Here is a 25,390-nt window from a genome sequence, read left to right as displayed (position 1 = left end):
TTACGCCCTTTTAGTGACGTCATAGCTACGCGTCCCAGGCCAGTTCCACTTCTCACATCGGTCCTTTGTTAATAATCTGCAGTTTTCAGTACACACGACGGAATTTCGACCATTTTAAAGATGAGCAGTGAAAAATACCCGAGGTCGTCGATTGAAGATGACTTCAACTATGGCACAAATGTTGCCACTGCCAGTGTCCAAATACGTATGGGTATGTGAAGTAGCATAACTGATATGACGTATTTAAAAAAGCTAGCCTCTGGCTATCGTAAATGTAGCAGCATTACTCGTCGTCGTCGTCGTTGTCGTCGTTGTTGTTGTTGTTGTTGTTGTTGTTGACAGTTTAGCTCGCGTAAATGTATTGCTTCATAATATCTATAATGTTAACTGGATAGTAGCTCGCTTGTATGGACAGTCGATTGATATCCAATTACTACAATTTTTAAGGCCTGTATTGGCATTGCTGAAGCAAACTTGGCATTCTTGTTTTGTTAGAACCTTCTTCTCTTGTTGTCATCAAGCTGTCACCACAATAAAACCATCCATTGTGTTGTCTACTGTTGCTTAGACTTCCTGCGGAAGGTATACACCCTCCTGAGCTTGCAGATCATTCTGACGACGGGCACGTCTGCCCTTTTTATGTTCTCTCAGACCATCAAGGAGTTTGTCCATGCCAGGTGAGAACATGACAATGTAGCTGGGACCCAATACTTAACCGTAAAATGTTGTTTACATACATCAGCAAGTTAGCTTGTATGCAGCTAGTGTCATAAATGCCATATGTCCTCAAATAGTCAAGATCACTTATGTAGCCCTTAAGTCACCCAAAAAAAAGAAGAAAAAAATTGACATTAGTTGAAACAACATGAGAACCCATTGCAAGTCGACGCCTTCCGGGAAGTGGTTCTCCTCAGGACCTGTCGATGCAGAATCATCCACAGCAACAGCCTCACATAGTCATCGCCACCTTGCCCCCTTTCTGAGCGAGGGGTGGGGCAGCTTGGTGCCACAGCCTCCACACTAGTGTCGACCAGTTTAATGCCTCTGACACCTCAAGTCGACCACTAGATGGCTGTCATAACTACTTTGATTGACTGACATTTTAGAAACACATCTAATATGGTGTTGATCATTTTCAAATCATGATGTGTTGTGTGGAGGGGGGGGGGGAAACATGCATTCCAAAAGTGTTTGCCATTGTTTCTAACTTAACTTTCGCCTGCTGTCTTTCGCAGCCCTGCTGTTGTTTTGGTTTCTGCTCTGGGCTCTCTGGTCCTGCTTCTGGCCTTGGCCGTTTACCGACACAAGCATCCAGTCAACCTCTACCTGCTGCTTGTATTTGTAAGCATATGGCAGATTACCAGTTTGCGTCGAGCTAGCGAGAAGCGAAGGGACTCAAACGCACACCAGACACAGAACATCCCAAAACGAGTCTTTTTTTCTCCAAATTTGACGGTCTTCAAAGCGTTTAACTTTGGAGGTTGTATTGTATTTCTTAACTTACGACTGCTTTTAATGAACTGTGTGTTGTTTACAGACTTTACTGGAGGCGATCTCTGTGGCCACAGCTTGTAAGTAGTGTTTGAACTCAATACAGTGGTATCTTGACTTACAAGAGTCAACATAATTATATTTTGAGCTACAAGGTGTCACTAAGTTGTTTTGTTTTTTTAAATTGAGCCGCTCTCTTTACACAGTGACTTTCTACGAGTACTCCACTGTGCTCCAAGCCTTGTTCCTGACCTGCGCCGTGTTCGCCGCACTGACCGCCTACACCTTCCAGTCCAAGAGAGATTTCACCAAACTGGGAGCAGCGTAAGTTGGCTAAAAAAAAATTAATAAAAAAAAGTGGATGCGAAGAAATCCACGTCCAGACTTACTGTACAGTATATCATTTTCTCTCTGTTGCAGGCTTTTTTCCTGCTTGTGGATCCTCCTAATTGCAAGTGTTATGAGGGTGAGTGGAGCAACTTGACATCTTCTCACTTTCGTTCATTCAATTTACTGTGTAGTTGCTAGTTGGTCAGAATAGGAAATCTTCACTGAGATTTGGGAAAATTGGCATAGCTGAAGAGCGATGCACAAATGATTTCATTATTTACATTCTATTTAATTATGTTACACGATGTTTTCATAAAGTACATGAGTGTACAGTTCTATTTTGCAGGTTACAAAAGCTTTTGTCCCTGTTTTTGCCCCTTGGTGTTGTTCTCCCTGCAGGTGTTTTTCAACAGCGACAGCACCGAGCTGCTGTTCGCCGGGACCGGGGCACTCGTCTTCTGCGGCTTCATCATCTACGACACCCACCTGCTGATGAAGCAGCTCTCCCCCGAGGAGCACATCCTGGCCTCCATCAACCTCTACCTGGACATCGTCAACCTCTTCCTTCACATTTTGCGTATCCTGGACTCGATGAAGAAGCACTAAAAAGGCCGGTGTCCATTTTAAAAGCTTGAATTGAATTGATTGATTTTGTTTTTGGTTTTAACACGATGGGCAGCTGTACTGACAGTTAATTCTTTACGTTCTTTTTACACTCTCTAAATTTGGCTCAGAGTTACTGGTAAAATGTTATAAATTAAAAGTCAATCTATTCTGAAGGGATCAAAATGCTTTAATCCTGTTATGTGACGTAATCCGTGGGATGCAATGTCTTTATGTTCATGCCTGTTTTGAAACTACATTTAATGTAATGGTTCTTGAAAGATTTGAATAAGTACGATCTGTATATGTGCAATCTTCAACATGTGATACCTGTGCAGGTTGATCAGATTCAGTTGTTCACTTTCACTACTGTGTTAACAATGTTTTCTTAAATCTGAATTTGGGGTACATTACGAGAATTTATTGGCAATTCTTGGTTGGCCTATGTGCTTTTTTCATAACTTAATTTCCCCACTGTGGGGCAGTATAAACGATGATCTTAAATGTCAAACCAAACAAAAACTCGACACTTTTGTTTTTAACACAACTGCACGTGCAATTCTGTGGATCAAAACCATAACTAATGGAATTCCCTCGTATGTGGTCACAGATGACCACATACGAGTCGTTGATGCATTTCAGTCGCTCTATTGCGACGCACATTCATACAAAGCTGCTAACCGCTACAACTCAGGCAAGTCACTAACACGCAGAATCCATGACGAGCCAGCGTTTAACTTGAAGTTAAAATGTCCCTTTGCTTTTTCATCTTTACTGATGTCACAACCTCCAATTAAAAGGCCCAAACTCAGAGTTAGAAATCTCACAATAAGATCTGTCCTGTGGCAGAATTTCTGCAAAAAAATTAATTTGAGGTCGATCAATGTTCCTTCTGCAGTAATGATGAAACTCTGTGTTTATTTTGTAATTTAAATGCACATTATATGTTACTGTATTTTGTGTGCATTCTTTCAAGAATCCCCGTTTTGATTTTCGGACTAACTTCATTTGTATGTGTTACCATCTTTGAATGTATGTACATTCCACTGATCAATAAAGTATTTAAAAAAAAAAAAAAACTTAGTCACGTGTTTTAAGGGAACCAATCCGCTCCCCATTCTACATTGGTTCTATAAACAACCAATCAGCGTCGCGTTTTCTTTTCTTGTTTATGTGTGATTGGCGGTTGGCGACGACTTTATAAACGCGATGACTGCCATCTACCGTGATAAATGGGAACAGCATCTTCACTGACAAAAAATGTGCAACATACTGGATCTTTTTTTTTGGGTATTTTGACAATTTTTCATTTTCTGCAAACGAATATCAATATTTGTACTGTATTTTAAATTTTACAGTTATGTTGTCAGTATCTTAAAGAATAAAACAACTAAAACATTTTACAGAAATATATACGTATAAATGGCAAAAAAATCGATAATTTCGCAGTGGTCTCATTTTTTTCAAGAGCTGTATATTAAGTCAAGAAAAGTTTAAAGAGACGTCTTTATTCCACGTTTGCGTGTTTTTGAGTCTGCCAAACTTTTTGGTCTAATCCAATTAGAACGCAGCAGCCTGGCACTTTGTCCGACGTCACTTCCGCCCAAAAGTCCTTTGCAAGAGTTGGACCAAGATGGCGTCAACGCAGTTAACGGACGAGGAGCTTTACTCCGAATTGAAGCGCCTCGGTTTCACTCCGGGTCCGGTTACCGAACACACTCGTCCGGTGTATTTGAAGAAGCTGAAGAAGCTTCGCGAAGAGCACCAGCGAGGAGTTCGAGCCGCTAAAACCCGCAGCGGCGCGGCCGTCAATAGCGGCGGCGGCGGCGGCAACACGGCGGGACCCAGGCCAGCCAGCCACAACGTCACGCACCTGAGCTCCAGCAGGAGACCGGGCCGGAAGTCCACCGTCCTCGGCTTCAGCTCGGACGAGTCCGACGCCGAAGCTCCGCTGAAAAAGAAGGCTCTCAACCACAGCGACGGGGCGCCGCGGAGGAGCCCGGCTCTGAAGATAAAGCTCGATAGAGAAAAAAGTCGACATGGCGCGGGGAGTCCACTGAACAGCAACAACTCAACGTTGGCTCCGGGGGGGAACAGACGTGTCTCCTCGGGCTGGGAACTCGGCGTTAAATCGAGTCTCGAAGCGGATGGAAGGGATTACGACGAATCCGAGGACGAATTTGAGGGGGGCGAAGAGAAGTCCTCGCGTTCTTTAAATGGCAGTCGCGCGTCATACTTAAATATACGCAAGCAAGCCGGGAACTACTCCGACGAGGACGAGGAGGTTTGGGGCCTTGGTGGGGACCGACAGCGGGGTAGTCTGGAGCCCAGACGGGGCCGCGCGAAGGAGGCATTCTTAGCGCCGAGCCCACCCGGGAGTCTCAATATGGTGCGCAGACGGAAGGAGGAGGAAGAGGGAGACGACACGGAGAGAAGCTTTCCGAGGAAGTCCATCTACGTGTCGCTTTCGGAGAACCACAGAGAAGACGCGGAGAGAAACAACCACGCCGTCGGCGAGGACGCCAGTCGTTTCAGCATCGGGCTGAGACCGCGATTTTCCAACTACAGCAGCCTTGCCCACACCTACAGGGGCAACCACTCCAACCACACCGCCCCCAACCACTCGTACAGCCAGCCCCTGAAGGAGAAGCTGTCCGCCGCACCGGAGGATGAGCTTTACCAGCAGTTCAAAAGGGAAGAGGTGGCGACCTCGAGCAGTTTCAGTGCCCACTACCTGTCCATGTTCCTGCTCACGGCAGCATGCCTCTTCTTCCTCGTGCTGGGCCTCGTGTACCTCAGGATGAGGGGCACTGGCTCATCAGAGGTAGATGTGGTCAGTAAGTATCACCAAATTAGATTTTAGAGCTGCACACATGCATCTTTAAATTCCAGTGCAACATGTAGAATAGGACAGCACACAAAATCATTTCACATTGAATTGGAACTAAATGCTTACCTGCGGGTGGGGGGGGGGGAAAAGCTCTGATTGCACCACTTTGGAAACAAACCCTTTCGAGAGCAATTTTTTTGTGGGGGGCAAGGTAAGCCGTAGTTTGAATGTGTGACCTGTCAGGCGAAAAAAGGATGCTACCTGCGGTAAATTGCTCGGGAGGGGGATGTAACCTAATTTACATTTCAAAGGGTAAGTTTGTTCACTGTGTAGACCTGGTTGAAATTCATACTTGGTTAACGTAATCATTGAGAGACTGACTTTTCTGTTCTCCGATTAATGGCCGTCACAATCACAGAATTCGATTTACGTTTGTCGGCCCCGACCGTTTTGCGAGCAGCATCAAAAAACAGGAGTGCAGAACATCCAGAGAAGAAAAACTCATCCCCTTTTAAAAAAAAAAAAAAAAATCTAAGTACTTATTCACATCAAGGAAATAGTCAAATGGCGATATCTAACACCTGCAATATTAGCCCACTCTTTTTTAAAGCACTCCTAATCTGTTCTATTGTGAGGTTGTCTCTTGTACACAACCCCCCAAAGATTTTTAATTGGATTTACGTCTGGGCACGAGGCTGGTCTGTTCCAAAACATCCATTTTCATATGGTGGAGCTTTTTGTTGATTGGGATTTATGCATGCAGTAGGGCTGAGAGAAAGAATCGAGTGACTGTAATAAGTAATTTAGCAAAATACTTTGTCAATAAGAGTCATAATGCACACTGTCGTGCTGGTTTGTCTTTAGGAATAAGTTGCAGAAAAGCTTGGTCTAATTCAGCCAAGTGTTTGGTGATGGAAGTGGTTGGTGTGGTGAGAACTGGCGTGTATAGACAGTGACTCACTTATTTAATGGCTGTCTCCAACATATGCTCTAATTGCAAAAGAAGCAATGTTCCTGAAACCAGTCAAGCTTGTGCCCTCATTTTAAAGCTCATTTTGACTGGCATCATTTTTTCTTTTGTTGCAGTTAAGAGTCACCCATTTGGCAGAGAGTTTGACACCACGCACGTAAGCATACATTTTTCCTATGGACTGTACACTCTGTCTTGGTCTCATTCTTGCTTACTGAACTGTGTAATAAGAGCTGGATATCAGGTAAAGGCAATCAGATTAGGTTTTGAATTATGTTTGAATTGTTCCCGTCCACAGGACAAGACCGTGAGGGATCTCATTTTGAAGCTGCTGCTCAATCTCCACGATCATCTGGCGCACATTGCTGGTAGCTATTAATGGTTAACATAGCAAAGCTACCTATTCTCTGTTTGAGTAATGAGTGAGTTTGATCGAGCTAGAACAGCGGTTTTCAAACTTTTTAAACCAAGTAGCCCCTAAAAACAATCGTTGTCAAAGTACCGTCATGAGGACCAACATTAAAATGCAGTAGCATAATAGGTCTAAGTCCAATGTCTGCTGCTCTCGCTCATGTTTGGGCTCATAATGTGTAGCGTGAGAAGTTTATGCAGGCGGTTGTGATAATTTATTTTATTTTTTATTTTTTTTACGGGCATGTTACATGACCAACTTGAATTACGTTTTGTGAAGAATTTTGTATTTTATCATATATTTTGTGCGTGAAGGTTTGTCATGGTATCCCACAGAGGTCCATACTTGGAACAGTGCTGTTCAGTTTATACAACCTTGTTTGGATGTCTAATTCCCAAAAGGTTTTTAAGGGCGTTTAGAGCCAGTTACGAGCAAAAACCTAAATGCCAAACATACTCAGATTACAGTATGTGTAAAACCTTCATTCGTGTTTGGTAAGGTTTTATTTATGCAAGTGTTTTCTTATGTTTCCAGGCCAACATGACTGTGGAGACCAGCAATACCCAAACAGAAGTCTGTCCATAGATGAGGCCTCTGAGTATTTGACGGTATAGTCATTAATGAATATCCCATTTAAATGTAACCACAATAATGTTTTTCCACAATCCACAATTACCCAGGTTTGTCATAAAAAGAGGTCATCTGGTGGCGAGATTCATATTGTTTTATCCACCTGTAGGCTCAGAATGAGGAGTTTGGAGACTTAATTTTCACGTCGCTTGAGTGGATCATCCGGACAGGCCAAGATGTTGGGATAAGGTAATTGACGATAATTTAAATTTTTATCCCGATCGGGGTTTCATTGGCACTTATTGTGTGTGCGGTCGATAGGCTGACTGGGCAGGCGGCCGACGATCCCATGAGCGACGTATCAGAGATCGCTCGGCTCGAATCCACACATCCAAGGATGGCCTTCACGTGCCGCTTCCGCCGAGCTTTCCTCACCGTCATCAGCAGAGTCTCCCTCTTTGCAGGCGGTAGGATAAAACGCTTTCTTAAACATAGCCCCGCTATCCGTGTTCACACGGTAATGTAATTATCATTTAAGAATAATTTGCCCCCTGGCACAAGTGGAATGTGCGTTTCCTTAGTCACGTTTGAACGTGTGACTCATGCGTGTGCATGTCTGTACGCAGTGGTTGGTGGTGTGTGGGGTCTAGTGTGCTACGTCAAGTATCGCTGGAAGAGAGAGGAGGAGGAAACTAGGCAAATGTATCACACGGTGGAGAGAATCATCGGTAAGAAGCACCTCACATTCAAGACACTTTAGTTTTCATATGAAGAGATGAGGAAATAATTACAGGAACTTTAATGGCCATATTGCGAATAGGTATGCGAGTCATCATCGATTCTGTACATTATCAAGCTTCTTTAATGAATACAATTTCCATTTCCATTTGTTTTACAGCAGCATAATATGAATACAGTAAAATATTTATACAGAATAAGCAATTGAGAGATACTATTCCGAGGACCTCAGGCCAATTCATTGACTGAAAGCTGTGTGACATTGAGTACGTCATTTCCTAACGTTGACTGTGTTGTTGATGTTGTTGTTCAGATGTCCTAAGGAGCCATAATGAGGCTTGTCAAGAGAATCAAGATCTTCAGCCCTACTTGCCCATACCGCATGTCAGGGATTCACTGGTTCAGCCTCAGGACCGGTCAGTACAAACACGGATCACACAGATGAAATAAAGCAAAAACACCTGTCAGTGAGGTTGGGGGTGGGGGATGAATTCCCCCCACACCCGGCTAATACCTAATATAATACCATTTATGTTGTCGCACAGGAAGAAAATGCAGAGAATCTGGGAGCGCGCTGTGAGATTTCTGTCTGCCAACGAGTCCAGAATTCGAACAGAGAGCCAGAAAATCGGGGGATCAGACTTCCTCGTCTGGAGGTGGATCCAGCCGTCTCTCAGTTGCGACAAGACCTCCTCGATCCCCTCCAAAGTTTGGCAGGGAAAAGGTGCCACACTCAAAAAGTGTCGCTGTGTTTTCTTGTAATTCATCAGTTTCAGTACCGACCTTTTTTTTTAAATATTATTTCTCAGCTTTCCCTCTTGACCGACGGAATTCCCCACCAAACAGCCTGACTCCGTGTCTGAAGATCCGGAACATGTTTGACCCAGTCATGTGAGTGTCTCGCTCTGCCAGTTTTGGTGATAAGCTACCAAACCTTCCTTGTTCCCAGCTCATAAGTTGTTTGCTTTTCAGGGAGGTCGGGGAGAACTGGGATCTCGCCATACACGAGGCCATCCTGGAGAAGTGTAGCGACAACAACGGCATTGTCCACATTGCAGTTGACAAGAACTCTCGAGAGGTATTCACGCGCGACGACTACATCCTGATGTTATGCCTGCAGCGCAATGGGCTGCGGTGATTTCACAAGCGTCCTCCCCGCTTTTCTGAACAGGGCTGTGTCTATGTCAAGTGCCTCTCTGCAGAACACTCAGGGAAAGCCTTCAAGGCACTTCATGGCTCTTGGTTTGATGGTAGGTAACTAATTATTTCAACAACAAAAATGTACATCTGAGAAGATGGGCGATATTACAGAAGCTCTACTTGCATCTTAAGCTCGAGATCATTTACAACCCGGTAGCAATCGGATAACCCGATTGCAAAAAATTAAAAAGTATCTGCCTCGCACAAGTTATTGATGTTAGCTAATTTAATATAGCCTTCCGATGCTCGTTAATGTATTGCAATGCCCCCACAAGTGCTCAAGGATAGACATAGCCGCCAGTGCAATTTCAGGCCTTTTTTTATTGTATTTATTTTTTTACTAACTGTAACAATATATGTAATATGCACATTCGTACACTAGCTTCTATGGCCCAAAACTGACACCTGGAGATTTAATGTGTAGACAGGCAAAAAAAAACATGATTGTAATTGGAAATTTGTGTGTGTGGGGGGGGGGTCTGGTATTCAATCTTAAGGCTGTATCACAAATCCATCCATCCATTTTCTGAGCCGCTTCTCCTCACTAGGGTCGCGGGAGCCTATCCCAGCTGTCATCGGGCAGGAGGCGGGGTACACCCTGAACTGGTTGCCAGCCAATTGCAGGGCACATACAAACAGACAACCATTCGCACTCACGTGCACACCTACGGGCAATTTAGAGTCTCCAATTTATGCATGTTTTTGGGATGTGGGAGGAAACCGGAGTGCCCGGAGAAAACCCACGCAGGCACGGGGAGAACATGCAAACTCCACACAGTCGGGGCCGGGGATTGAACCCGGGTCCTCAGAACTGTAAGGCTGACGCTCTAACCAGTCATCCACCGTGCCACCCTGTATCACAAATCCCGTAAGCAGTAGTATACACTTACTACAGGGGATGAAAACGTGAAAGCAACTGTAGTTTTCTCTCAGTAACGTATTGATGCTTTGCGTCGACAGGTAAGCTGGTGACGGTGAAATATCTGCGTTTGGACCGGTACCACCAGCGCTTCCCTCAGGCTCAGGCCTGCAGCACACCCCTGAAGGCCTCCAACCTCCACAGAAACGCCACGAACACTATGGCCAGCTCGCAGACCCGCGGCTCGGCCACCTCCTCAGGCTTCTCATAAGTTTCTCCTTCTGCGGTCGTTTCTAACAGAGATGACTTAACTTTTTTTTTTTTTTTTTTTTATTATTATTTTTTTTTTAAACATTTCTATATTACTTATTTTCCCAGAGTCTTTTCCAGTGTTGGTTTTCTACAGTATTTGTATCAAAAATGTCACAGATGGAACAATTTCCTCTGGGTCTGTTTAAATGTGTGTGCAAAGACTCCAATCCTGCGTCTCTTCCACAGTCGGCGGAGTTCACTGCGGCTCAGTATGGATATACGGCTGGTGCGTGTATCGGTCTATGCCTCCATGTCGGCGTCCATTACAGCAGTGTTGATTTCCTCTCGTTATTTCCGACGAACAATGTCGTTAGCGCGAGGAAGGCATGAGAAGACTTGAAGAGGACAATGCTGTAAATACATGGGAATGACGGCACAAGCTTTATTGAATAATCTGCATTAAAAGCAAACCACAAGCCTCTGCGCCCGCCTGCCCCCCCCCCCCCCCCATTTATTTTATTATTATTTTTGTTTTGTTTTGTTTTGTTCCATTTCTGCCCCGTTGGCCTCCGTAACTCACAGTGCTCCTGAAATAACAGAATCAGGGAGTGTTGTCTTGTACATTCGCCTGAAGCGTTCTTCAGTTGTAATCCAGTATATGATGTTATGGTTTATGTGTATTATTTACCTCTGTAAAGTCAGGCCCTTTTCTCTCATGTTACCAATTGAAGTTTTTCTCATTTTCTACATCCACTATGTCCCCCCTTTTGAAATGATGCCACCGTGACCTTTGGAGCACTCTAAATATATTGATAGTTTGTAATTTGTAATATTTTAAGCTCTATTAAGAGACATACTTGCTTTATATATATATGTATATATATATATATATATATATATATGTAGTGTATATATATATATATGTGTGTGTGTGTATATATATATATATATGTGTGTGTGTATATATATATATATATGTATATGTATGTATGTATATATATATATATATATATATATGTGTATATATATATATATGTGTGTGTATATATATATGTATATATATATATATATATACACACACATATATATATATACATACAGCACCTCTTTATCAACACTCAGATGCACCTAATTCATGTTTTTAAATGCAGTGAATTGAAAGTCGCATTCAGTATTTGCAGTGTGTAGTTGTGTATGAATGATGCACATTGACAGATGTTCACAAACCTGATGCAAGTTTGCAGCAGACATCCCAACTGTGCCTTAAATGTGTTTATTTTTGTTTTGTTTTGTTTAGTTTTTAAACTGGGCACTGCATCGCTGTGGGGGAATGTACTCAGTTTGAAATGTTGAAACAGGTTTAAAGGGGTGAGGAAAGCTTGCCATAGTTGTAGTTTTGTTAGATTTTGACATCCTGATATTTTGTAGCAGTTTCCTCTGATTTATTAAACCAAATGCTCCTCTATTTATTATTTTTTTAATCAGCCATGGTGATGTACTATTTCATGTCACTAGAACTGTTATGTGTCATAACTTTTTTTTTTTTTTTCCCCCCATCAAGGACTGACCTTACGTCTGCTGCCAGACTATTGTCAGGATGTGTAAAACAAAATAAAGAACACTTTCAGTAATAAGACAAGTGTTTTGGCTGTTTACTTACCTGTGTAATTTGTGCCCGCTTTGCATAAACTTGCAAACCAACAGAGCAAATTATAAAACGGTCTGCTGTAAAATATATTAATACATATTCATTTCTATATTTAAAAAAAAAGCTTATTTCAAAAGCGCTTCTTCTATAAGTGCCCAGTAGGGGTCAATGTCTCAAAAAAATGATTCAAATTGCAATCTTATTGATTAACATCAAGAGGTCGGTCATGTTTCGTATGGACTAGCACAAAATACACAACAATAATTACTAAGACATGAATATACGTACACAGTCAGGAAATTGGATGGATTACATCACATTCCTACAAAAGAAAAACGTCATTCTTACCGAAGTACGGAAGCATATTGCTTCCACACTGAATAAAAAGGTCACTTCTATAAAATTGTTATTGATCATTATATTATCCGCAATATATATAGTATCTAATACGTGTATTGTACATATTATATCTATGATATGTATAATGTAAATCAACTGCATACAATAATACCTGACAGTTTACGATGCATTATTGTGACGTTATAAGCATGAGCCGATCCACTGTGTTTGACAGCGCGGTATAAGGTATAAGGTCTATCGGCGTTTTCAGTGCCCTACAACACGGTTTGTGTGTGGAATGTGGGTGGGAAAAAACTAATATAGTACATATAGTTTTAAAAAAAAAAACACACACTCACACGCGTGCTGGTGTGGACATGTATTATTGTCCTTATTTAGTGGAAATCCCAGCGTCCAGAAACTAAAATGGCGTACCAGGTCAACTCAAACTAAATAGATTGGCTGACAGCGAAACAAGTGGGCGGTTACCTTACTCACTAAATGAAATGGTTGGCTGAGAGCCTTGGGAAAGTGGAACGGCTCAAACGAATATATTTCAGAGCGGTTGCGTTGTTTACACTTTCGATTTAGTTCAAGCCTTCGGGAAAGGACAGCATTTGTCTGAGTCAAAAAAACGACAGCGGATTTCGATCGATCGTCGTCTCAAACATGAAATTCGTGACAATTTGCTTAATTCTGGCGGCTTTTTACTTGACCGCGGACTCCAAGTTCCGTAAGTATGAGATTCGACGAAATGTTTTTCAAGGTCTTTTAATTTTATTTTTATTACTAGGACTACAAAATGCAACATTGCAACACTGTAATACAAATGACCTCCAAAAAATCTCGAGCATAAATTAGGTGACTGCTGTCGACTTATTTCAGTTTCGATTTCTTGTAACTGTTAAACTGCAATGACTCCACAGACCACAGGAGTGGTGGGGTTTTACAAATACGTCATTACTGTTTTTTACTTGAGTATATGAATTCTGATGAACTTTTTGTTTCCTAAGGTATATTTGGCGCAAACACAACATTGCTCATTGCCAAAATAACAGTTTTTCTTCAGCTGGCATGAGGAAAGGTGGAGGGAATTATGAACAGTTTAAAAAAAAAAAAAAAAAAACACACAAAACTGTCTCAACTTAATTTGGGGTTAATCATCGGCACTTTAAATGTTGGTTGGTGGGAGCTGATTCCTATTGAACATAAGTTTGAATGTGATTGGTTAATTCTGAACACTGGTTTGTCATCTAGAATCCCCAACGGTGCAGGTATACAGCCACCAGGCGGGGGAGTTCGGGATGAAGAACACCCTGATCTGTCACGTGAGTCAGTTCCACCCCCCTGACATCACCATCAAGTTGTTCAAGAATGGACAGGAGCTCCCGGGCGCCTTCGAGAGCGACTTGAGCTTCGAAAAAAACTGGCACTTCCATCTGACCAAGCACGTGGCGTTCACACCCATGAGGGACGACAAATACTTGTGCCAAGTCACTCATGCGTCGAGTCTTCCCAACAATTTCGACTGGGGTGAGAAAAGTACAAAATTTATCACAGCGGAACCGCCAAAGTCCAATCCTGTTCATCGTCCGTTTTATGCAGAGCATAATACGCAGTCGGCTGGAAAAAAGTGATCTCATCTACGTTTACCTTCGAGTATCGCCATTGTCGTATCGGAGCATTTGATTTCATTTTTTTCGAGCGCAAGTACAGATGTACAACAGTATCAGTGCATTGATACATTTAATTTGTTTTTTCTTACAGAGCCCAACATGTGAGCAGGTGCCAGGGAAGCAATTCTATCACAATTGAGCCAGAGCGCCAGAATCATGGATTTCCCACGACATTCATCAATCTCTCACATCTTCTTCCGCATTCAAAGTGACATTAACTCCTTTATCTTTCCGCTGCCGTATCACACGAAATGCTTTGCCAGTCATTAAGTCATCCTTGAGCTAAACTCACAATCAGTCATTTCAGGGTTAATATCACTCTGAAGTTATAGTAATCAAGGCTTGGTGTTCGGTTCTTTGTACTTGTATCAGCTTTGGGCAACAATGAGGTTTATTTGTCCTTAAAGTGTGTTTTGTAACATGTTTAAATATTTTGCCAAATAAAATTCTCTGGTGTTTACATGTTTACTAACACTCACGATCATTTGATGCTGAAATTTGGCAGTGGACACTTAATGTAATATAAAAGGCCTATTTTCTAGGAGTGGAAAGTACGGCAATTTGTTTTTAAACGTAGGCGTAAAGGTCAAAGGTCATCCCTGGAAAATGTCGACTCCAATCTTCAAATGTAGGATTACAGGTAAAAAGCCACTGGAAAGAGTACTGATAAATGGACAAGCTACTAGTTACTTACTTCGCACCACTTTAGCTAATTTGCGGTTGGCAAAGTGACATCTGATTTCAAATATTAGCAAAATAGTGATTTTAGCAAATTTGTGGTTAACAAAGTCAGAAGTAGAAGTGCAACAAAAATCGGTTTTCAAATGTAGGAGTAAAGGTAAAAAAGTGAAGATGACTTAAAAATCAAAATTTATTATTATTATTAAATATTTCTGGGTCATTATAATCAGCAGTTAACTGATTTGTCGGTCGGACGGGGCAAACAACGATTTAGGAGTCAAAGGTCAAAACAAACACGTCAAGTTGGACGTTACAGGCTGAATACAACAATATTTTTGTGGCTGGTGGAACCGAGCACATAGAAAATGTCATAAAAATAAATCTGCAGCATCTCCACTTCCGCGTATTTCCAAATCCGGTTTTGCACCGGTGCGGTCATAATGCTGTTTTGATGACCGACGTGCGCCGGCGTGTGGGCGGTGTTCAAGTCAACATTTGCACCGCCCTCGCGGCACACGGATGACGGTTTGTCTAGCAACCTTTGTTGGCATGTTACTTTTGTTTAACGTGATTTAGTTTTGAGTCAAAATAACGAACAAAGTGAGTTTAAAGTGATGAATACACGCCTCTACTTGACCGCGTTCGTTTTTGTGTGCCTCTTGGGCTCTTCGGTGACCAAAGAATGTAAGTAGTTATTTGTCCATTTCGAAATGTTGTACTTTTCGAAGAATGTATTCTTCGAAAAAGTACATGTTCATTCATTTTTCTTGATAAACAATGTTGGGTCTTGCATGCATGCCAATTCTCTTTGGGGTTTTTCGCTGTACAATTTCTTATGTCGAAATAAAACGTGTGTATCTGTACTTTTTTTTGTTAATGTTGATATTTCTTTTAGTTATATCGTGATAATGCCAATAATTGTGATCATATTAGCCATGATAATCCTGGTGTGATTTTTCTTAGGTTCTCATTATAATTGAGCTGTGAGCATTCAGGGTGAACCTAAAAATGCACTTGAACCTTTTCTGGTAAAGTTATTAAAACATTAGAATACAGATGTCGAACTGTTCAACATTTGAGTACTTTTTACACAACGTGCTAACAAGGAGCTAAACAACAAAATGACATTCTTTCTGTGACTCTTCCTGTCTCTCTGAACCCTGTTGCAACCATTTCATGACACTTTCAGCTCAGTGGCCACTTCCCTTTGAAAAAAGAAAGACAGAAAGACTGGAAGAGTCACAGAAAGGCACCGATACCCATCCATGGAAATATATTGGTTGTGATTTTTATTTATTTTTTTACAGCCCCACCAATTGTTCAGGTGTACAGTCGGACAACGGGAGTGTTGGGCAAAGCCAACGTCCTCCTGTGCCACGTGAGCAGCTTCCACCCGCCACTGATCAAAGTGGACCTGCAGAGAAATGGCGTCGTGATCCAGCAGGCCAATCAGACAGAGATGGTCTTCCTGGAGGACTGGGACTACTATCTGACCAAATATGTGCCCTTCATTCCCCAAAGTGGAGAGGAGTACACCTGCCTGGTGACTCACATGGGGATTACCAGGACGTTTTTTTGGGGTAGGTTTGCATCTTCAGGCACACGAACCTCCGTAGCATGAGACGATAATCATTGTTTCGATTGTTACGGAATCTAATCTTGAACTGCACTGACTCGACGGCAACAATGTAACTTGATCATTTTGTCGTTTACTGTCGGGTATAACTGCAGAGCTGTTCCTAATCAGAACTGCAGCTAACGATTATTTTGATCATTGATTAATCTGTTGATAGTGTTTTTCTTTCAACTAATCGATGAATCGGATTCAAAAAAAAATTCCATCCATTTATTGAAAAACGACAATATTTTAAATTGGTAGTGCAGAAAATGTACAAACTTTCATTGATTATTATTCAGTTACTGGTTTGGGCCGTAACTTCAGAAAATGGGCAAAAGATGTTGATCATTGTTTCCACAAAGTAAAACCAAATATTGGTAAATGTCTTATTTTGATGAAACACAAAGTCTCCTTTGAGGACTACAGAAATATGATAATATTTACTCGCGAGAGCCTGACATTCCGAGGATTTGGACAATTTTAAGTTAAACAAAATCTTGAAACGATTAATCAACAGTCAAAATGGTTGATTATTTTGCTCATCGATTAGTTGTTGGAAAGATTATTTTCCCCTGCAAAAATGGGAAATAAAAAATATTTTGCAGTTCCATTTGAAAGGAGACATGCATTTTCATTTTCACAATTTAAAATAGTCACAAGTAGAGTTGTCCTGAGCCAAGCAGCCTCGAAAGTTAAAGAGACACTGTTCTTTACAGTATTATTATCTTTTTTTTTCTGCAGAACCGGATATGTAACATTTTCCCGCTCCCTTGTTTTGGGTAGGTACTGGTTTCCTTTTCGAGAACATGAAAACAAATATTTTAATTTTTTTTTGTGTGTGCCCTGTTTGTTCTACTTGTGCTGAAGTTTTTAATCCTTTTTTTTCCACAGGTCAACTCTGTCTTGAGATGAAGAATCTAATTAAAAAAAAAAGTAAAAGAGTAGTGCTTTTTAGGGACAAATAATGATTTTGGCACTGGTGCAAATACGCTCAGTGGATAAAACTGAGCAGAACAACACAAGTGACGTGGGATCCTGCTTCGACCGGTTGTGTTGACGGAGAACGATAAATAATAGACGGTGGAATGTGGAATAGGACTCAAGTGGACGTAATATGACACTCACTGTACAGTAAATGTCTCATAAACCGTCATTAATGTTGGCCAGTGGAGGGCAGAAAAAACTACTGCAACTCAGGAAAAGCTTTGAAGAGATCATGTTTATTGCGCAAATATATTGCACCAGTTGTTGTATAATCGCACTACAGTAGTAAAAGAGTATGTCTCAAAGTTCACGTGGAAATATTCACACTACCTTTAACCCAAAAGCTATTGATCTGCTGGAGAATTGTTGTTAACGATCACAACAGTCTATGATACATATGATAAAGTAAACGAAAGAGTAAATTTCGCATGTCATGTCTGCGTGAGAATTGTATCTTGGCTTGGTTTCTCACATCCATACTTAAACATTGGGATTGATTTTCATTCAACATGTGCATGGATTTATCATTTGACTTTTTTTTTTGACAGTGCATGATATGCTGCTGCCTATTCAAGGAAAATACATTTTGCATCATGACAAAGTTTTTTTTAAAAAAAACAACGGGTCCTAAGGAAGTGAATAATGAGAAGAAGGAGCTGATGATGTCGTTTAAATAAAAATGTGAAATTATGGAAAAACATGAGTTTGGTGTGCCTGTCGACTTGGTGAAGATGTACGAGCGTAGTACTTCTAGGTTTGTCGACAAAAGCTTTGACGATGTTAAAATCATTTTCGTAGAGGACCCTCTGTCCAAGAAAAGATGGAGAAGCTGCTGAAAGTTTGGCGAAAATGGCAAAAAAAAGAAAAAAAGATGAATATTACGTTCTGAAATGTGTTTTTATGCAGAACAATACTGTATAGTGCTTTTTTCTTATTAAAATCAGGTTACAACAAAAATTGTAACGTGTTTTGTGGGGCTGGAACAGATGAACTGAATTTGTATTAATTTCATTGGGGCAAATTCATTTGAGATACGAATGATTGAAGTGACGAGCATGATTTTATCTCGTAAATCGATTTTATCTCGTAAATCAACGTACAGTATGTCGAAGTTGGGTGAGCCCATAACCCTGTCTTAATAAAAAAAAAAATGCTTTTCAGCCATCTTGTGATAGAGATTTCCAAAAATTCCAAATTTATTTTGCAATCCGCGGGCAGGCTCGTTCCCTGTTTGCGAAATTGTACATTGTTTACAACGGAAGCCGGGAGGGGGGCCACCCGGAAGTGGTTCACGCATTGCCGCTGCATGTCGACACACGTCTGCGTGTCTGAGTTGTGGGGAGTTTCCACACTTTCGCCACTCGCAAAGTTTCCTTACTCCTCTTCGTGGCCGTTATCAGCGCAGACGGGCTAAAATGGACCCAAACGCGTTTCTCTACAACGTCCCCCCGATGCTCATTGAACGGTTTTGTGAAATCATGGACACTGGATGTCAACGCTATGGATGGCGCGGACTAGGTGAGTGTTTATTGATTTTTACCCTTGAAATCGACGTCTTAACATTCTCTTCGGTGGCCAAAGTTTAAGTTTGCGTGAATGAAAAACAATAAACAAAAAAAATTAATGGGCCCATTTGAAATGAAACTGCGGACAACCAAAATTAATTACAATATTTTATTATTTATTTTGTATATTTTATGAATTACAATAGTTGTATTATTAATAGTTATTATTACTATGACAATTCTCATTATTGTCAGAAGTGATACATATTAACGTTACAGTAAAACATTTTATTTTTATGCATAGAGAATATAGACAACAATAACAACATTTATATTTAATATGTATTTTTACATAATAAATTACCTAAGAGTCAGAGCTTTGTTGTGTTCAGGGGAAATACACATGGAACGGTGTCAAAACAAATATCGATTGCATTGTTGTTAATATTGAAATTAGTGGTAGTAGTTGTCATAGTAATGGATACATGTATTATAAATAACAGGAAGTGTTCCTCCTTGTTACTTCTGCTTATTGTTTTAAATCGGGGAAATTCTTTGCATTATTAATATAAAAAGGCACTAAGTAACTTTCCCCCTGTAATAGTTAACTACTATAACGACCTGCGATTGGCTGGCGACGTGTTCATGGTGTACACGCCACTTGCTCATAGTCAATTGGGGAAAGCTCCAGCAGACTTTTGACCCTCTTGATAAAAAGTGGTATGGAAAATGGATGATTTAAAATGCTATTATGACTATAATGAACTATAACAATGGATGTTTATGTTTCGTTTTCTAATGCTACTGCCAAAGGGAAGAACATCGATGACACTGGTCAAAAGATAGACCTTTGTGGGACACCATAACTATTGTTTGCCGGCTTTCGTCGTCATTCTATTTTAATTGTTTATGTATTCAATATATCTTAAAAGTTTATTTTGAGTTTGAAGTTGCGATAGGTCTGGTAAATTGAGTGGATGATAACCATTTGTCTTTCTGCGACAGCCGCCCGAATCGTTCCGAGCTTTACGGAGGTTCGCCTGTACGAGCGCATGGAGGCGGGAGGTCGCAGTCCCACCAAGGAGCTGCTGTGGTCGTGGGCCCAGCAGAACCCGCGAGTACAGGACCTGCTCGAAGTACTGCAGGACATGGGCCACTATCGGGCTATGCAGCTCTTTCAGGGCCAATTTCATGCAGTTAAAGGTACTGTAAGCACGACTTAACACAGAGAAAAATCCTTGTTTTTATGTACACTATTTCCCAAGTTTAACCAATGACTGTAGTAGTGACTATATTTCAGAGACACCTTTGCCCCTTACAAATAAATGTGAACCCACAGGACATGTGTCAACAGCTAATATGAAGGTAATGATGACCATTGCGATAATGGGGCAACCAGCAAAAACAGGGCTTGAAGCGTCTTTTTTTTGTTCTTTTTACTAAAAGGAGTCCATCCAATTTGAGGCGAATCATTCTCATGAAACAATAAGTCTGAGTGAGTCAATAGAACATTTAAAAGGATTCAGCTGCACGCATGCGGGATTTCCCTGAGGAAAGCAGTTTGTTTGTGTTTTCCAGGAAAACCCCAGCCGCCAATCAGTTTGCGGGACATCCAAGAGGGAACCAAAGATTTTCACCCCGAAATGAGAATTTCAGAAGGCTGCTTCTCCGACGTCTACCTGGCACGGACGGGAGGAGAAATGTTTGCGGTGAAGCTTTTCAAACAGGTTACTGGCCGTCTCACAGACATTTGAACTGATTTTTATAATGTGAGACCCCACAAAGGACAAAAATTATCTTTTGACCAATACTTCTTCATCAGTTGGAATTTTTGTAAAATCTCACAAAATCCGGCAGTTCACGCCGCAATAGCCACATAAAAAGCACAGGAAATCCTGCAGGGAAATAATCATGTGATTTTAAAAATGTATTTATTTATTTATGTATTTCCTCTCACCCACAAATGTCATAGGATTATCAGAAGTGAAAGTCAGTCTTGCGTCAGTTTCAGTCTGGATTGAATATCTTTATCATTCTCTGTAGGTAAATAATGTCTCCTGGAAGAAACTGTGGGATATTTTCCAAAAAGAAATGGAAATTCACCGATTGTACGTGCTTATTATTATCGGTAAAAACATTTTTTGTTGTTGACATACCTTTTATTGTCGTGATTATGCAGCACGATGATTTGTTGCAGGTGCCGACATCCAAACATTTTAGAGTTGTTGGGTTGCTTTTCGAATGAGAGGCGCTACTGTCTGGTCTATCCTTACATGCCAAAAGGATCACTCTTTCATAGACTCCATCATCAGGTGTGTGCGGCTTTTCAAAAATGAGTTTGTTCAAAGACGTCTTAACCTTTATTGAGGATTAATTTGTAAATATTAATGTCTGTACAGAACACTCTGCCCCCTTTGTCCTGGCAAGAACGTCTCGCCATTATAAAGGGGATCGCCAAGGCCTTACATCACCTCCATACGTCCCAACCATGCGCAGTCGTCTGCGGGAATCTGTCCAGGTACGAATACATTCTGACTTAAAGGACACATTTGATGCAGCGATGCAATCACTTTTGACATCCACTTGTCACTCGATACAAAAGATTTGAATTACTTTGACACATGATTGATGAGCAGGCACTCCGTACACCCAACTATTTGTATACAAGTAATTAAAAAGTCCATTTTCCAGAATGTCTGAAGTTCAAATGGCTTCTTCGCACAGTTCCAACGTACTCCTGGACGACGACTTGCAACCCAAACTGTCCGATTTCGGCTTGGCCCGACTCCGTCCTCATTCGGTCAACCGTCATCACACCATCACCCTGGATGTGGGTTCCCACGGCAACCCGGAGTACCTCCCTGAGGAGTACCTCCGAAGTGGCAAACTCTCCACCAGCCTGGATGTTTTCAGCTTCGGAACGGTAACGTAACGAATCAACTTTCTCACTGAATGAAATGTGTTTTTTTTTTGGGTTGTTGTTGTTGCCATTACTACGAATGAGTCTATTGACTCAAAGTGGTAAAAATCATCCCAGCATGCATCACCTTCATTTCCTCTTTTCATATCAATACAATACCACGTTTCACAGTCCACTGACTTGCCCAGTATAAACTTCTTCTTTTACTTTGGTTTCAAGTGGTTTTTTTGGTTTTTTTTAAACCAACAGTCTGAAACTGCAGGAAGTGATGCTGTGAAAAGTGTTACATTTCCAAGACGCTGTGGAGCAAAGTGACAGTCACTCAAACTGTTTGTGTGTTTTTTTGTTTTTTTAAATGCAGTCTAGCCAATCTTAGTTATTATTAACAATTAGGTATGCACCAATACCACTTTGACTGCAATTACTTGCATACATTTGAGTGCTGGCTGATACCAAATATTGATACTTTTTATTTTAACCAAGTATTGTTCAAAAACACAACCCCTTTCTTGAACATGGCACAGGTTTCACTCCAATAAAACACTGATATAAGTACGAGTGCAGACACACAGTATCCACACATCTCTCTTGATAATATTTACATTCTGCATTTTTGGGATGAACAGTTTGTATCGTTCAAATGTTTGTGTGTGTAGCGCCTCACAAGTGACTACACCCCTCATATTTCAGCAATGTTTGCCCTCAGGTTGTCATGGAAACGGTGACGGGACGTAAAGTCGTAGAGCAGCTGCCGAAACATACGCTGCTGGTGAGTGAGGACGACAGCGGAAACGGGAGCAGTGTGGCTCTACACTTCCTATGAAATTGCATAACGTAACATACGCTTAAACGTGTTTTTAACCAATGGGAGTACATTAGTGAGTACAGTTCAGTTGTATTTCACTTTAAGGTACAATACATTTAATCTTTTAGAATTGTTTGTTTTCCAGCATTTAGGTCACATTTGTATATAACTTATGTGCAATATGTGAATAAATGATCAAAATAATTACTGCACACTGTTGCTTTAACTTGAAATAATCCCCCATAACGACCCCAATAAATAAATAATTTATGATCCATTCATTATGATTTCTAATTTGTTGTTGACGTCTCCTTTTAACAGAGGGATCTGCTCACCTCCAAAGCGGAGGAGAGCGGCAGCGCGGACTCCTGCCTGCAGTTTTTGGACGAGTCGGCCGGTCGATGGCCGACGTCTTTGGCGCGTAGTCTTCTGGATCTTTCCTTGCAATGTGTAGCAAGTCACCATTCCAGACCCAGCATGGAGAATGTAAGGGATTCTCAAAGTGTGGTCCAAGTAGCAATAATTGTATCTGGGCTCCCTCTAGTGGTATGTGAAAGAATCCGTGCCCAAGTACTGTTCAGCTGTATTTAACTTTTAAGTTCAATACATTTGTATTTAGTCTTTTAGAACTGTTTGTTTTAAAAGATTTTTAGGTATGATTTTTTTTTTAAATTTTATGTGTATAGTAATGCATTTTAATTAAACCATTAAAGTACAGTGTTTTTTATTTTCTATAGTTAAGTGCAGTTCAAATTGTAATTTTACATGTGGTTAAACTTTTTTATCAGGCAGTAGAGTGTTTTTTTGTTTTTTTACTTTTCATCCTGATTAAATTTGTTACTTTTAAACTAGCACAGTTTAAATATATATTTTTAATGAAGAAGGTTCGTTTGAATTCAACATTTAAGTGCAATACATTTGCATTGAGTCTTTATGAACGGTTTGTTTCGAAACATATTTTGGGGGACAATTTTTTATGTAACTTTTATTTGCGACACATTTTAATCGAGTCATTCACAAGTACAGTTTTTTCTCCCTATATTGAAGCACAGTCTTAATGTTCATGCAATGCATAATTTGACAGTGGTTTGCGATATTGTTAAAAACACTTTTTAGGGATAAAACCTGCCTCGTTTTTGATGAACACTTAGGCCTACTACGCTACTCAATTTGAATGTTGGTCATTTTTTGTAGTACTTGGTAGAAAGCTAAGTATTTTTTGAGGTGGTACTTGGTATACAAAGTTTAAGAACCGCTGATCTAGTGTGAGTACGCCGTAAGGTGTGTCGATATAATATTGTCAAATCTTTTCATTCTTTTAGGTGATCCAGGCATTGAGCCAACCGCTTCCACCACCCAGCTTCTCCTCTTTGGACCGCCCTCACAGCCTGGACGACAGCGCCCCAACTCACATCCAGCACGGCCCCTCACCCAGCATCCCCGTGGAGCACGACGAACATCGCAGCCTGCCCGGCTCTCCGGCGCGGCCCTGCGAATGCAGCCAGTCAGAGGTGACGTACAGAATCGTCACTGAGGCTGAGAGCGTCCAGGCCAAAGTCGATGGAGACCTGTCGTACAAAAGCTGGCCGGTGCAGTGCAGCTGCCAAGCCGAAACAGGAGGTCTATCCTGTGAGGACTGCAGGGCTAACGGGTTTAGCAGCACGAGCCCGGATTTAGCAGATTAACTGTCCGTTGTTTTTATTTTATTTATTTATTTTTTTATGTTCGATGCACGGACTGAGATAAACTCCTGCGTTGCCGGCTGTAGAAATCATTTTTAGTGTTTTTCTGGACACAATTTTAAAACCAGTTTTAGCTATTTTGTTCTATTACCTCTTATTCTCAAATAGTGGTCACAATAAGTCTCCGTTGTATCGTCTATTTATAAGTTACAAGTTCCCAATCCTCAAGCATAACTACTCACTTCCGATATGCAGTATATGGTAGTAACAATTCTCCATTAAACCAGTCATTTGACGTCGGCCTGTAATCGATGCTTCCTTTGAGTAAACATCTTGTCTGGTTCTAGTTGCTGTTGACTAAATAAACAACCCTGGCTACTGCCTGAAGAAAGACGTTGGACACCACCACCTGTCCAACATTTCATGGAAATTGGTTGTATACGTCTATATTTTGGATATGCTAAATGTTTGTTTGCTCCTGTATGATCCTTCAGTGGTGTGTTATCCTAAGTTGGACGCACCTAAACACTATATATAATAACCAAAGCTCACTTTAAATTATATTTGACATGAGTGTTGATGACATTTGACTATTTTATTGTTCAAACATTGTCATAATAAAATGTTTGTGTTGGTATTACAGTGTTTCTTTGCAAATTACGTAAACCCGCAAGTGATTGATGCCCACCCAAAAAGGTTTAGAATTGCCTATAGATGCCAGAAGATGGCAGCAAAGCACTTATTTTTTCCTATTAGACAGGGCTAGGGCCTGAATAGTTCATTGGCTACAAGATGGAACCAAAGCAAGATTTTTATAAGACAGATTTTTGGCACCAATTGGTGAATTTTCAGCAAATAAAGGATTATAGCGCACCACCCCCAGAAAAAAATATCCCTACAAATTCACAAATTACTATTACGATGTGAGGATTCACTGTACTGTAATGGTTGTGTTGTCTATTAGATAACATTTATTTGTCAAGTTCATAGTAAATGGTGAACTTTATTTTTTTTATATATAAAAGAAAGTTGGGGTTTCGTAGCTAAAAAGTATTTTATTCTCGGGGAATCGATCCACATTCTCGCAAAAGCGTCCGTTTTATAAACGCGAAACGTGTGTTTCCCTAACTCCCGATTTTTAGATTACACCTGAACGCAATATCAGCTGTCACTGGAAACAATATGTACTGCTTTTCAAAATAAACCCCAGGTGACGCCGAGATGAGGAAAACGAAGTTGTGTAAACACACAAAACGTAGTAAAACTGCTTTCTTCCA

At 40.9% G+C, this 25,390-nt stretch overlaps 5 protein-coding genes across 7 annotated transcripts; all 5 read left to right on the top strand.

Annotated features, from left to right (window-relative positions):
- Positions 1-19: 19 nt before the first annotated feature.
- tmbim4 (transmembrane BAX inhibitor motif containing 4) lies at positions 20-3,491 on the top strand. Its single transcript, XM_061667667.1, has 7 exons — positions 20-211; positions 569-677; positions 1,236-1,341; positions 1,538-1,571; positions 1,698-1,815; positions 1,912-1,957; positions 2,221-3,491. Exons 1-7 carry the CDS (start codon positions 121-123, stop codon positions 2,425-2,427), a joined length of 711 nt encoding a protein of 236 aa, XP_061523651.1. The 5' UTR covers positions 20-120; the 3' UTR covers positions 2,428-3,491.
- A 560-nt stretch (positions 3,492-4,051) lies between these two features.
- Positions 4,052-11,153, top strand: lemd3 (LEM domain containing 3). Its single transcript, XM_061667232.1, has 13 exons — positions 4,052-5,261; positions 6,341-6,381; positions 6,523-6,592; positions 7,171-7,244; positions 7,376-7,455; positions 7,528-7,673; positions 7,833-7,934; positions 8,258-8,360; positions 8,490-8,668; positions 8,754-8,835; positions 8,917-9,022; positions 9,116-9,194; positions 10,105-11,153. The coding sequence occupies exons 1-13, from the start codon at positions 4,058-4,060 to the stop codon at positions 10,272-10,274; spliced, it is 2,436 nt and encodes an 811-aa protein (XP_061523216.1). The 5' UTR covers positions 4,052-4,057; the 3' UTR covers positions 10,275-11,153.
- Positions 11,154-12,769: 1,616 nt separating this feature from the next.
- LOC133396937 (beta-2-microglobulin-like) lies at positions 12,770-14,378 on the top strand. The gene is made up of 3 exons (XM_061667234.1): positions 12,770-12,975; positions 13,500-13,775; positions 14,010-14,378. The coding sequence occupies exons 1-3, from the start codon at positions 12,912-12,914 to the stop codon at positions 14,021-14,023; spliced, it is 354 nt and encodes a 117-aa protein (XP_061523218.1). The 5' UTR covers positions 12,770-12,911; the 3' UTR covers positions 14,024-14,378.
- Positions 14,379-14,460: 82 nt separating this feature from the next.
- On the top strand, positions 14,461-17,175 carry LOC133396936 (beta-2-microglobulin-like). Its single transcript, XM_061667233.1, has 4 exons — positions 14,461-15,283; positions 15,907-16,179; positions 16,959-16,996; positions 17,109-17,175. The coding sequence occupies exons 1-3, from the start codon at positions 15,214-15,216 to the stop codon at positions 16,970-16,972; spliced, it is 357 nt and encodes a 118-aa protein (XP_061523217.1). The 5' UTR covers positions 14,461-15,213; the 3' UTR covers positions 16,973-16,996; positions 17,109-17,175.
- Positions 17,176-18,471: 1,296 nt separating this feature from the next.
- Positions 18,472-24,750, top strand: irak3 (interleukin-1 receptor-associated kinase 3). 3 transcript variants are annotated; one of them, XM_061668105.1, is made up of 12 exons: positions 18,472-18,719; positions 19,712-19,909; positions 20,007-20,071; positions 20,153-20,201; positions 20,267-20,433; positions 20,750-20,814; positions 20,904-21,018; positions 21,106-21,224; positions 21,431-21,629; positions 22,333-22,395; positions 22,753-22,917; positions 23,754-24,750. In XM_061668105.1, the coding sequence occupies exons 1-12, from the start codon at positions 18,617-18,619 to the stop codon at positions 24,114-24,116; spliced, it is 1,671 nt and encodes a 556-aa protein (XP_061524089.1). In that variant the 5' UTR covers positions 18,472-18,616; the 3' UTR covers positions 24,117-24,750. The 3 variants fall into 3 exon arrangements, with proteins under 3 accessions (XP_061524089.1, XP_061524090.1, XP_061524091.1); XM_061668106.1 differs by having other exon boundaries at positions 18,473-18,719; positions 20,285-20,433; XM_061668107.1 differs by lacking the exons at positions 20,007-20,071; positions 20,153-20,201 and having other exon boundaries at positions 18,474-18,719; positions 20,285-20,433.
- Positions 24,751-25,390: the final 640 nt, after the last annotated feature.

The sequence above is a fragment of the Phycodurus eques genome, chromosome 22 (assembly GCF_024500275.1).
Source record: "Phycodurus eques isolate BA_2022a chromosome 22, UOR_Pequ_1.1, whole genome shotgun sequence".
NCBI lineage: Eukaryota > Metazoa > Chordata > Actinopteri > Syngnathiformes > Syngnathidae > Phycodurus > Phycodurus eques.
Note: the sequence above shows the minus strand (reverse complement) of the source record. Positions and strands in the feature narration are given on the sequence as shown.

Coding starts and splice junctions, on each gene's coding strand:
- tmbim4 (XM_061667667.1), top strand. CDS start 121: ATGAGCAGTGAAAAATACCCGAGGTCGTCGATTGAAGATGACTTCAAC. Junction 1,342..1,537: donor TCTACCTGCTGCTTGTATTT/GTAAGCATATGG, acceptor TGTTGTTTACAG/ACTTTACTGGAGGCGATCTC. Junction 1,958..2,220: donor TAATTGCAAGTGTTATGAGG/GTGAGTGGAGCA, acceptor TTCTCCCTGCAG/GTGTTTTTCAACAGCGACAG.
- lemd3 (XM_061667232.1), top strand. CDS start 4,058: ATGGCGTCAACGCAGTTAACGGACGAGGAGCTTTACTCCGAATTGAAG. Junction 5,262..6,340: donor ATCAGAGGTAGATGTGGTCA/GTAAGTATCACC, acceptor CTTTTGTTGCAG/TTAAGAGTCACCCATTTGGC. Junction 7,674..7,832: donor AGTCTCCCTCTTTGCAGGCG/GTAGGATAAAAC, acceptor GTCTGTACGCAG/TGGTTGGTGGTGTGTGGGGT.
- LOC133396937 (XM_061667234.1), top strand. CDS start 12,912: ATGAAATTCGTGACAATTTGCTTAATTCTGGCGGCTTTTTACTTGACC. Junction 12,976..13,499: donor GACCGCGGACTCCAAGTTCC/GTAAGTATGAGA, acceptor TTTGTCATCTAG/AATCCCCAACGGTGCAGGTA.
- LOC133396936 (XM_061667233.1), top strand. CDS start 15,214: ATGAATACACGCCTCTACTTGACCGCGTTCGTTTTTGTGTGCCTCTTG. Junction 15,284..15,906: donor CTCTTCGGTGACCAAAGAAT/GTAAGTAGTTAT, acceptor ATTTTTTTACAG/CCCCACCAATTGTTCAGGTG.
- irak3 (XM_061668105.1), top strand. CDS start 18,617: ATGGACCCAAACGCGTTTCTCTACAACGTCCCCCCGATGCTCATTGAA. Junction 18,720..19,711: donor CTATGGATGGCGCGGACTAG/GTGAGTGTTTAT, acceptor TTTCTGCGACAG/CCGCCCGAATCGTTCCGAGC. Junction 20,815..20,903: donor GAAATGGAAATTCACCGATT/GTACGTGCTTAT, acceptor GATTTGTTGCAG/GTGCCGACATCCAAACATTT.